At 41.2% G+C, this 12506-nt stretch overlaps 1 protein-coding gene across 2 annotated transcripts in view; it reads right to left on the bottom strand.

Moving 5' to 3' along the window:
- pde5ab (phosphodiesterase 5A, cGMP-specific, b) overlaps positions 1-12506 on the bottom strand; it is a 60010-nt gene that overhangs the window by 36454 nt on the left and 11050 nt on the right. For both annotated transcript variants that reach the window (XM_023423815.2, XM_023423816.2), the window contains exons 4-7: positions 11686-11775; positions 11434-11505; positions 11014-11103; positions 10741-10878 (exon numbers count right to left, since the gene is read on the bottom strand). In XM_023423815.2, the coding sequence (XP_023279583.1) occupies positions 10741-10878; positions 11014-11103; positions 11434-11505; positions 11686-11775 (390 nt within the window). The remainder of the gene's footprint in view (positions 1-10740; positions 10879-11013; positions 11104-11433; positions 11506-11685; positions 11776-12506) is intronic.

The raw sequence follows: 12506 nt of genomic DNA, 5'->3' as shown, positions 1-12506 counted from the left end.
CACTACCCTTGCATGCACATAAACACCCCTTTGCTCTGCAGCATCAGTTCACCGTGATCGACCTAGGTGAGGGTAATAAAGCTATTATAAACAGAAAAGGGAGGTAGGTCATGACATTTATTGGGGTTTCTGGCAAGGGGGAAGGTTTATTACTGGGTGACAGCATAATGGAATTTTTTTTTTGCACATAGGAATATTGAAATAAATCTTCTTCTATTCTTTGGAAGCATCAGTTAAGGTTTTACGTGTCAAGGGAGCACAGAGGAATGGTGCACTGGGTTTTCACGTCCAGTTATCAGTGTCAGTAGCAGACACATAAATCTACTGTCTGCTCATGTTATGATATGATTTATGTGTTTAATAGTGGAACTGACCAAGAAAACAAAAGGAAAGAGAGCTCAGGCTGTCTTCACCAGAAAACTGACATCATTGGTTGTTAAAATACTTTTCCCTCAAGTGACTTATTGCAATCATATGTGCAAGTACCGTCATCTCTAAGTAATAAAGGTGGAGACTTACAGAGCTAAAGGGATCAAGTGTTTTTGTTCACCAACCCTGGTTGGTTTCCTCCACTAAAAGCCAATGGGATTTTTCTATCGTCTTCTGAAAATAAACAGCAGTTTCTGATCCTGAGGTTTAGTTCAGCAGGATCATCTTCACTAATGAACATCACTCTATGATGTTTGAATTATAAATACAATCAGCAGAAGTAAAAAGCTAATGTTATAGGCTATAAACCAACTACACCACAGTCACATGACTCAACACCATGGTCACATGACTTCAACTTCACCAACTTCACTTGATTTAGCTTTTCATGTTCAACATGACAACAACCTCTGTAGTCTCATTCAGACACTCGTTAGCAACGAAGACGTAAAAGCTTCAAGAAATCAGGACTGGAGTATTTACTGACATATTTTATGTTGCAGAATAAAACGTGAAAATGTCTTGAGCTGGTGTTAACCACAGACCTAATTTCAGTCATCTGACCAAAACCAAGCAGCAACCTCTGATATAACTCACCTGTTTACATTTTTATTAAGGCTTAAAGTTATGTATTATTAAAGGCTGCTTTGAGTGACAGGTGGTTGAGCTTATGTTTGCCACAAACAGGCATGCACCGAAGTCTCAGCTCCACACACGCCCCTCCTCCGACCATATTTGGATTAGCTTGGAGTTAGGGGCGGAGTCAGAAACTGCACAGCTTCAAAATCGCTCTTCAGAAACCTGTGGGTGACGTCACTGAGGCTACGTCCATCTTTATTCACAGTGTATGCCAAAAACCAACTCAAAGAACTTCAGGGTGAGGGAACAGGACGTGTTAAAATGCTAATTCATAATAATAATAATTTTAACCATGACTGCAAGGGACTCTTTCCCTAACATTAATCAAGTAGTTTCAAACAAGCCAACAGTGTGGATTTAGGGGTTACAGTGTTGGTAAGTTGCTCAGTCAGTCAACTACTTTGTTCCAAACTCAAACACCTCAGCAACTATTTGATTGATTGGAATAAAATTTGGTCAAGGTCCCGAGAGGATGAATCATAACTCATGGTCCTCATGATTCCCTGACTTTTCATCTAGTTCCACCAGCAGGTCGAACTTTTCAGAGACTGAATCATCCTGACTGTGGTGGTCCCATGGACCAGAACCACGATGAGGGTGACATGCGGAGTAAAATGTCTGAATGTGTGACCATAACGTTTGGTACAAACAGTCATGTTTCCCAAATGTTGGGTAATGAGTTGTAATTAGTCTCCTATCATCATTAGGTCAACATTATAATTGAATTGGTTAGTTTAGTTTATGACCAAATACTCGCAAGCTAAAGCCATTCCCATTAGTCTCAACTGTATGTGTGTAGTAAACATGCTAAAGTCTTAAAGAATCAGGAAGAACCTGATAAATAATCAATCATTAATAGAAGTGGTAGTTCTCAATGACTACATAATAGATAATGCTGAGTTACTGGAGAACAGACTGGGAGATACTGTATTAATGAATCATTAGGTAATGAATACTACATAATTATCTGCATAATGAATGCTTACCTCAAACTACTCACATGTTTGTGTAGCTTATTGTAAAGTATGTTAAACTTCATTATGAAACCAATGTGTTTTGGTTAGTGCTGCTCCTGGGTGAGGGCCTCTCACAACTGTAGAAGAAGCAAAGTAGGGTTTCTGCTACAACTTCATCTATTTACAAACTGCAAGTGGAAATGCGTTGGTGGTTTAACAACTGCAATACGACCTGAACAGTATGTACACACACACACACACACACACACACACACACACACACTGCCTAATATGTTTCTGGAGACCTGTAGCCAATTCCAGATTTGCTGTCTTTCTGCTGGGGAGACTTAAACAACACAGAAGAACAAAACACTCCCAGTGGCAAGTCAGATGTCAGATCCTATCACATGTCATTTGCACACACACACACACACACACAGAACACAAAACACACACACACACACACACACAAAACACACATATTCCTGAACTCACACCACACAAATGCCAGCACACTATGATACATAGACATACAGAGGCATGAACACGCACACACACACACACACACACAGACACACACACACAGAATACTGGGTAAAGACACAGGCGCACACACACACACACACACACACATTCACAGCACTATTTCCAAACAGATGCCACACACTGCAGTAAACTGAAGTGAGCCAACACAGACGAATGTCTTAAAAAGTCCGGTGTTATTGTTGCTAGAGTCAGTGAAGAGCAGCTCAGTCATTTACTAGACTTCTACAGGAAAGCTCGTCTCCCAGAGAAGAGGTTGTGTTCAGAGCCACAGAGCTGAGGGTCCAGCCTGAGAAGCCACAGACATTAACACTGACAGGTCCATGTAGCAGCTAAGGCCAGTAAAAGTCTGAGAGTAAATGTTGAGTAATAGATCAGACACATGTTGAGACAAAATTAGCAGGTATAATGTTTTACCATGTTCATCATCTTAGTGTTAGTCTGCTAAAACACTAACACAAAGTACAGCTGAGGCTGATGGGAATGTTGTCAGTTTTGCAGATATTTGGTCATAAATCGAAGAATTGGATGAACTAGAAAATCTAGTTGAAATGTCAGGGAATCACTAAAAGTAATTTCAATTAATCCTGGCGTGAACATGAATGTCTGTAGCAAATTACATGGCAATCCACCCAATAATTTCCTAAAACCACAATACCAACCAACATATGAGCCTGGTGGTGCTAGAATCAGGGGATCACCTGGGATTCACTAGGATTCATATCTGCATCAAGTTTCATCTCAGTCACTGGCAATCGTCCAATAGCTGTTCAGATATTTCAGCCTGAAACAATGTGGTAGACCAACCAAAAGATAAAAACGGATAATACTGCCATCCCTGGAGCTGCTTACCGAACAGATTTGGAAGTAATCAAAGTGAAACAATATGGGGCCTTGGGAGCCCCTTGAGGATTTGGGAGCAGCTGCCTGTTTTGCACAATTGGTAATCCTGTCTTCTGTCATTTTCAGTGTAAACTCCTCACTGTGAAGTCTTTACATATCTATAAACACACGCAGTCTAATGTGGGATGGATTGTCCATGATGGAAAGCAGATTGTTCATTGACCTCCTTTTTCCTCAGAAACTCAAATGTCTCCAGGTTCTGACCCACCATGGTCCTGGCCCTGTAGATGTGTTTCTGCTGTTACCCCAGCAGACCACAGCACAGTGGATGCCACTTGTTACCACAGACTCAGGGTGGAAGTAAAAATCTCAGAAGGAGATACATGAAAAATACAGTATATAACCAAAACTATCTGCATGGTCAGATCCCACTAGAGGCAATAAGTTAAAGGTTTTCTCAGTCCTTTGTTCCACATTGACTGAATCTTGAAAATATCAGTTGTTTAATGTTGTTATGTAACTCTTATGAAAGCTGCTTTCAGAGCCTGGACAATGTTTATAACAAGAGCCTTCACCTCAATTGCTCTAACCTAGTTATAATAAATACAAGTCAAGTTAAACACCATTGTTTTGTAACCCAATACAAACCACACACCAACAGCATTGCATTCCCCATCCAGTTAACCCAGACCTTAACACCAATATTGAATGGTGAAGTGGCTGTGTAGCTCATACTTTGTGAAACCAATATTTACAATACATTGACAGTCAGTACACTCAGCCTTCAGCCCACTGGAATGAATCCTCAAACTGAGCTCTTGTTTTTGGAACTGGTGGTGAGGTTGGAAATGACAGGGTGTTTGCTGCGAGCCAGGTTCAATCATGTGGGTAAGTCTAGATAAACTTATACCGAATCCTGTTTATCCGAAAATATTACTGGTGCAAGAGACAAAAGAAATCCTCTCTACTGAATAAAAGTTTGATAAGTTTAACAAAAGGATTTGGTCCTTGAACATAAAACATTTCTATACATACAATACAAATCTCTATACACACACACACACAAACACACACACTAAACATCAGCTAAATGGGCAATAATGTGGGCATTTTATGTAATCAGTACTTACAATAACACACCATTAATTAGCAGTATTTACAGTAAGTTGACAGTTAGAACGTCAGACCTGTCAGATGCATCATTTTCTGTTGAAAGGCTCATAGTTGTGGGTAGTAAATGTGCTGTTGAGTGAGTTATTCAAACTATTGTTAAGGGTGGCTTGTTATTATGTTCAAGCATGTGGCGTGTGTGTGTGTCTGTGTGTGTGTATTGTTATGGGTAATTTGCTGGACCTTTCTGAGCCTAAGATATTACGTTTTAAAAAGGCCTCACAACAAAGAAGTTAAAAGCATCATGTCAAGAAGCATGTCTAGATGTATGCAGATGACACATTAATGTAAGTATAAGGTAAACCATGTAGATAGAGAACTAAAATGGTCCAGAATCTAAAGCAACATTTAAAAACACAATCCGCTGCACCTTATGGTCCATTCAGGAGCTATTCTGGAGTTTTCAATCATATCGTATGACGTTGACCTCTGACCTTTGCCCACTAAATTCTAATCAGATCATCACTGAGTCCAAGTGAATGTTTATGCCAAAGAAATTCCCTCAATGTGTTACTGAGATATGGAGTTCACAAGAATGGGAACATATTGTATATAAATTAAATCTAGTCAAAAACTCCAGCGTCTGAAAACAAAGACATTAAGGCAGGCACACACACTCCAAAATATTATAAAGCCCTCTGATATTTTTTCCAGTGTATGATGACCTGCATCTTGATGTTTTTTTGTTTTTATTTTCATTTCATTTACAGGCATCAACTGCTTCATTCATGCTTCACAATCATTGGCTCATTTATCAGCTTCTTGGGTACCAGCTAACTAGTAACATCTAATCATAGTCATACAATTGTACAGCGTGGCCTATATTGAATTAGCAAATATCAAGCCACCTGTAAAATGCTTATATGATCATACACCTAAAGGTTAAGTTTAGACCAGAAGATTCAGGATGAATTCAGTTGGAACTTGCAGCTACATGACAGGTAACACTGCTGCAACTAGAGATGCCATGACACAACATTCATCTGAACCTGGGCATAATGAAAGCATGTGGTGGTCTATCCTACAACGAGCTGATTAAAACACCTTTGAACTGTTATTGCTAGGGCCTGGGACTGCTTTTTCTAACATTAAGCTATTTCATTGGACAGAAATGAGAATTTAAAAAAACACTTACTGCAAACAACCAGAAGTTGTCAAAGGGGAATCTGTTTACCTTGTTTGAGTAAATCTTGTACAGACAAACGCCTGTTCCCCAAACTAATTCATGGGCTGATTCTCTCTCTCTCTCTCCTCTGTCCAAACCTGCCACTTCCACCAGCTGGCTGTTTGTAACTGACTTGACAAGCTGACTTGGCTGTTGAAACAGATGACTTGCCCTTTGTTCTAAAACCAGCCACTGATGACATGACAAGCTGAGTTGCCGGCGATGCCACCACCCATCTTAAGTTGCTGCTGCAATGTTTCCCTGCGATGGACCAAAATTCGGTTCCTTCATGAGCCTTTGGTCTAAACTCATCTATGCACAGGACAACACCATCAGGTTCACCCCCGTGGATGAAAGAGGCCTCAACACTGAAGTGCACAGAAAACCCACACACACCAAATCAATATTTTACTCGTTGATTCTCACCACCCCCTGGAGCACGAGCTGGGGGGAAACCCTGCAGCACCGGGCTCAGAACACGAGCAGAGGGGAAGAACAAGCAAAGACACGTCAGGGAGGCACTTAAAACACATGGATACCCAAACTGTTCCTTCCTCAAAAGCACAAAAACATACAGAATAGACATAAGAAAACAACAATAAGTGGAACAACACTGTCATTCCTTACATTGCTGCAGTATCTGAAAATCTGTCATCTTTAACGTACGCTGAAACCCTGTACACTTCAAGCCCAGCAACACTCTGAGGCAGAAGGTCGTCCACCCTCGGGACAAAAACACCCAGGCGTAAGCAACGCACTGAACTTAACACTGAACCACAGTCTGAGAAAGATAAACCTGAGGAATTTGTTTTCTATTACCAGCTCTAACCCAGGAAGTCTTGTGGAATCCTTCATTTTCTGGGTGGACAGTCTCATTGCATGTTAACTAGCTCTGTCATTTTCTCCTCTCAAAAGCTGCCCTCTAAAACACTGCTGTTTGTGGCCCAACATTATGGCAGAGCGCTTAACTCGCTGTCGTCATCCTGACCGCCCTGCACTTCCACCAGCACAGCAAGCACAGAGGGAGCTTTTCTCCTCTGTCATGAAGTGGGAGAATTGATTTTAAACTCTCAAAATATGTTATATTGTGTGAAAAAATTCAAAAGTAATCAATTTCTTACTTGAACAAGTGTGAAAAACAAAAGGATGATCTTTATTTCGGTTTCAGAGTTTAAGAAATGGGAAAACATTTGACACTTCCGAGCTTCACTGCCAAAAGCAACTGAGCAGAGTTTCATCACTGAACCATCTTTGAATTGGTTCAGTTGTCATCATCCACTGGCGAAGTCTGTGAGATATGGATGAAAGCTCAAGAAAGAAGCTAGTAAGACAGCCTTGAACAAGAGTGACATATCATCAGAAAAAAAGCCTCCCGAACAAGTTTGACAAAATGATCTGAACTCGAGCTTCATTTATTAACCACGGACATGGACCACTTGGAAAACTGAGCAAATCAAAGGTCATTGTCTAAATTTTCCTCATTTGCTGATGAAGTCTGTGATATGTGGCTGAAAGGTCTGGAAAAAGCTAGAAAGTGGACCTTGAGAAAGATTATTTTGTCAAACTATACTTGCCAAGTCGAAGGGTGAACTGTAATACTCAATTAAAGGTTTCTGGTATTTTGATCCATAGGTTTTAAGAACCAGAAACCATCTCAGTGTAGTTTTACATTTCCTCTCTCAGGCTTCTCTCTGGAGCTCTAGTAACAACAGGTCAGTGAGCCAATCAGAGGAGAGGAGACTCTGAGCCTCTCTTCTGATTGGCTCACTGATCTGACTGTTTCCTGGGTGATCTAATAAAAATTTAGTTCCAACCAAGTAATCTGATTGGACGAGAGGCTTCCATGAGTGCTGATATAGAGTATAACAGCACTGGGACTTTTAACTACATGTATCACTCCGCTTCACAGGTGTTCTATTAACGTTCGTTATCTCTCTTAGATTGTAACAAACTTGGCAAAGATAAAAATATTTCCAGAAATAACATTTAAATGAAATGATGTGTGGTGGTCAGGAGAGGACGAAGAGAAGAAGAACTGGATACTTCAGCGCCAACGTCGCCGTGACCTCACAAAACGTGGTCTTGGCCTTGTGAACGCGATATCTCAGTAACGCCTTTAAGAAATCCTTTCACATTTGGCACAGATGTTCATTTGGACTCAAGGATGAACTGATTAGATTTTGGTGGTCAAATGTCAAAGGTCAAGGTCAGTGTGACCTCACAAAACACTTTTTAGCCATTAGTCAAGACTTCACAGCAATTATGACAAAATTTCACACGGTTGGTTTATATTTTAGAGAATATAGACTCTCTATTTTAAAGACTCTGGATGAACAGGGATGTAACCTGGAACAAGTCAGAGTTGCAGAGGGATAGAACTTCTAGGAGGTAATTCTAGTCCAAACTGCTCCATATATAACTACACAGACTAACATCTCCACCAATTCTGATCTGCTTCTCTCCATTACTTTCTAACACTTACTTTTGTTGCATTATGCATCAATCACACTGACTGCAATACACTGGTATACGGATTTAAACACACCCAGACAGATGAGGACAGCTGGAGACTAAACCTCGTCGAGATGAGGCTCCTCAGTGTTATAACCTCCATTATTCATCTAGGAAAAGAGATTTGAAGTTCCCACTATATTACTGTACAAACGTTATTTAATATAAAATATAAACACACCATGTGAGCTGTATTAGATATGGAAAAATAGAGAGCACTGTAAATCTGAAGAAACTGGATCATTAACCAGGAACACAGAGGAACAGAAGCCGCATTCTTTCTGATGTTTGAAATGCTTGGATCAAAATATTGAGTGCGATGAGTTTCACAGTTTCTGTGCAGCCATCAGCTGCTTATGAGATGCACCTACAGAGATGTGGGAATACTACAGCCAGGCTTATTTATCAGCCTCCCTCAGTATATGACAGTTCATTTGCTTCCTCTTCCTGTGTGTCAGTGTGAAGTATAAAGTGTGTGTTTTCACTGGATGCCCCTGAGGAGGACAAGCCAAAAAAAAAGTACGTCCTCAGAGGACTAACACGGTCCTGTGTGTGTGTGTGTGTGTGTGTGTGTGCATGTGTGTGTGAGAGAGAGAGAGAGAGAGAGAGAGAGTCAATAAAGTGTCAGTCAGAAGTAAGGACTGTATTTATTTTTAAAACACTGCCAGTGACTCTTCTTTTTTGCTTTGTGGCTGGACTGCAGCAGTGGGGCCAACCTAAAGGCCTAATGGCCTGACCTGACTGACTGACTGACTGACTGACTGACTGACTGACTGACTGACTGACTGACTGACTGACTGACCATGAGGCTTAGGGCTACACCTCCTGTTGTGAAGTGTTGAGTTTGTATAAACACAGAATGCAGTAACTTTAAAAGACAAGAATGACTCAAAAGGAGGCTTGGTGCTGAAACACCGATCTGACCAACTCTACATATCAAACAGAGGGAGACAGAAATGAAGACAAGCCTAGAAAAGTCTATTACACTCTGCAGGTGAGGTAAATCAAGTCCCTGCTCACTTATTGAGGAAATACAGAAGTTGAAAACAGTTGTGGATCCCAGACAGAGGCTGTGCTCTGTGTGAGAGACTAACAGAGTCTTTCAGTCTTTAGCTGATGTGTTTGGTGATGTTGTCAGATGACGTCATGGTTACAAAATCAGGATTTTAGCAGCAGCTTGGAAGTGACTGCTGGTTAACATGCAGTGTTCATGGACCATATTTCAGTCACTGTTTCAAACTTGTTCAGTTGTCATGACAACAGAAACAGAAAAACGATGTGATGGACGTGATGATGTCATTCCTCTACAGGTTCCACATCAGTTTTCAACTACATCCTTAATTCAGCACATTGACCTTATGCAGTCCAGACATATACTAGCTCTTGACCTAGTCTTGTTATATAAAAGTTATTTACTTGCAGAACAGCCACTGCGTGTCAGAGCTGTCTGACATCAGTCATTATGTTGCTGAAAGCTGCTTCATTTCCATCTGTTCAAGTGCTTCACTTTTCAACCAGTGAAACAAAACAGCCGTCCACTGTTTCCATTAATCCAGCCTTTGGCTAAAAGCTATTTGAACAGCTGATTTTGAATCAGCTGCTCAACAATCAACTGCTTCATGTTTTACTGCAAAATACATAAACAAATAAGCTAATAAGTCAGATGGTCAATTACAGCTAATCTTGGGCTGTTCTCTACTATTTTAACTATTTGTCATTCTATTGTGAAATTCTTTGTTATATGTATTTTCTATTTGTAAACTGTGACTGTATCAGGTGTATCAAAATCTGGCATTTTCATTTCCAAAGTATGGGCTCAGTGATAAATCAAAAAATGAATTACACTAATTTGAACTTGTGTGTAATCAAATTATTAGAAAGTGCAAAAAAGGCTTATTTTCAGTCTAAAAGTAATCACTGTCTCGAGTCAGGACTACCTCAAAGATTGTGGCAGTCATCCATGCCATGGTCACCCATGGTTACCCAAGAAGAGTTGAATCAAGGGCAACCGGACTTTTTTGTAGATATCTGAAGATGTTTCACCTCATCCTAGAGACATCAAATTCACACAAGCACATGTTGTGGTGTTTTTTGGACTGTGGCGTACACATAGAAGACAAGTGTCCAAGCCCAAGAGAAGGAACACAAACATGTGAAAGACGCATTTAAAGCTTGTGGATACCCCGACTGGACTGCTGTGAGTATCTCATGGATATCATTCATGAGAGGGACAGACTGAAGAAACACTCAGGTCTGAGAACTGCGGGAAATTCTACTCTGTCCTTTGAGCTGGCTGAAGTGACTGCACACACACACACACATACACGTATACGTGCAGTCACTGACGTACATACACGTCATGCACATGTGGGGCTTCTACTAAACAATCAGAGTATGTACGTGCATCTCGTCCTCTATGTCTCTTTTCACCCCCCATAGTGTGTGTGTGTGTGTGTGTGTGTGTGTGTGTGTGTGTGTACTGACCATCGAGTCTTCGTCAGCAATGAAGACAGTACAAGCCTGGGCCTGCATGAAGGACAGAATGGTTCCTGCGATCTTCCTCAGTAAGACCTCCAGACACTGCTGTTCCTCAAAGATCAGACTGGCCAGGTCCAAGAGCACCTGCACACACACACACACACACACACACACACACACACACACACACACACACACACACACACATACAAGAATAGATTATGTATAGACTTGTGTCTGTACATACACAAACCTTCAGAAACACACATTCATACTCACCTGATTGCGTCTGTTCTCCAGCTGCGACGTCTCATAGAGCTGAGCGTTATGCAGGACGATGCCTGAAAAGGCCAAATAGGACGAGAAGTCCTGTGAGGGAGGAGGAGAACCACGCGTGAGAGGAAAGAACGACAAGAAACAAGACTGGACTACTGCATGGAAAAAAGATAAATCAATGAAGAAGAGAGCAGAAAGAGAGAGGAAGTGAGGATGGAGAGATGACGGATGATATAAGGAAGGACGCAAAAGGCGGCGATGGATTGAGGAGAAGGCGTGCGTAGTTTGACACGGGACAGGACGGCTACGCTTATGCTTATATTAATGCATAACATGCCGGTAAGTCTGTCCAACACTTACGTCAAGAGTTTTTAAACATTAACAAAACATGGTCCTTGGAAGTGAAACTGAAACGTTGCTCACCTTTTCATCCTGTTCAGTGAAGGCACCGTCCTCCCCACATTTCTTGTTGATAGCCTGAGCCACTCCCACCACCTGTGATGGGTGAAACAAACAAAGACAGAGGTGATCTGAAGGACCGGGTGATGCACACGCAGACATTTTTATTTGCACACATTTATTTATATAGGGGCCTTAAAGTGGTTCTTGCTTCGATATCACTTGACGATGTGGATCGTATGATTCATTCGGGTCTGAGAAGTCGTGCCGACTCACCTCGTCTCTGTGGTTCTTGATGGGCAGACAAAGGATACTCTGGGTTTTGTAACCGGTGATCAGGTCGACCTCAGCGTTGAACCTGGGGTCCTGGGGAAGCAGGACACACACATATTTCAGAGCGTGTGTTAAACCAACATACTTGCACTATTCTGAGCTTTTAACAATCATATCTGGATTCCTTGGTGCTGTTGATTTTTATATTACCTACTGAAACACTAAATAACTTTAATTTAGAAACTGATATTCTGATATAAACACAATGATTCTTAGTTTCAGGTGATTACACATGAATGAAAACCTAATTATGAATATTAAATTCCCTGTCTGACAACAGATCCAACTAAATCCTACACAGTGGTTCTTTAAGAACCGATGGATATAGAGATGTTTTCTTCAGAGGGCTAATCTCCCACCCACCAGCTGACCTTTAAACACTCGCCTTCTCTCTGTCCTTTGCCATTAGGCTCCTCCATAGACCCAAGGGGACTGTCTGTGTGTGTGTGTGTGTTTGTATGAAACTATGACACAACAACCATTTAAACATTACACTCAGGTTTGGTATGGGAAGACAAAATGGTTCCTTTTGTTTGTATGATAGCAGGATTTCTGTGCATATTCCAGGGTCCTCAATCTCTCTGTGCTGTACACTATGTGACTAGTGAATCTTGACTAACTCCCTTTAGTCTGCTTCACCTGTCAGGTTGTCCATTCTTCTCCACATTAACAACTCTAAACGCTAACACAGGTTGGTTCTGTAGAACTATGGGGCTGAAAACCCAACGGGTGGAGGCAGACAGCGCCCCCCACCCCCCACCCCA

Source organism: Seriola lalandi, unplaced genomic scaffold, assembly GCF_002814215.2.
Source record: "Seriola lalandi dorsalis isolate HSWRI2012SDOR001 ecotype SW California unplaced genomic scaffold, Sedor1 jcf7180002054694, whole genome shotgun sequence".
NCBI classification, from domain to species: domain Eukaryota; kingdom Metazoa; phylum Chordata; class Actinopteri; order Carangiformes; family Carangidae; genus Seriola; species Seriola lalandi.
The sequence above is the reverse complement of the archived record's forward strand: the minus strand, read 5'-3'. Positions and strand labels throughout refer to the sequence as shown.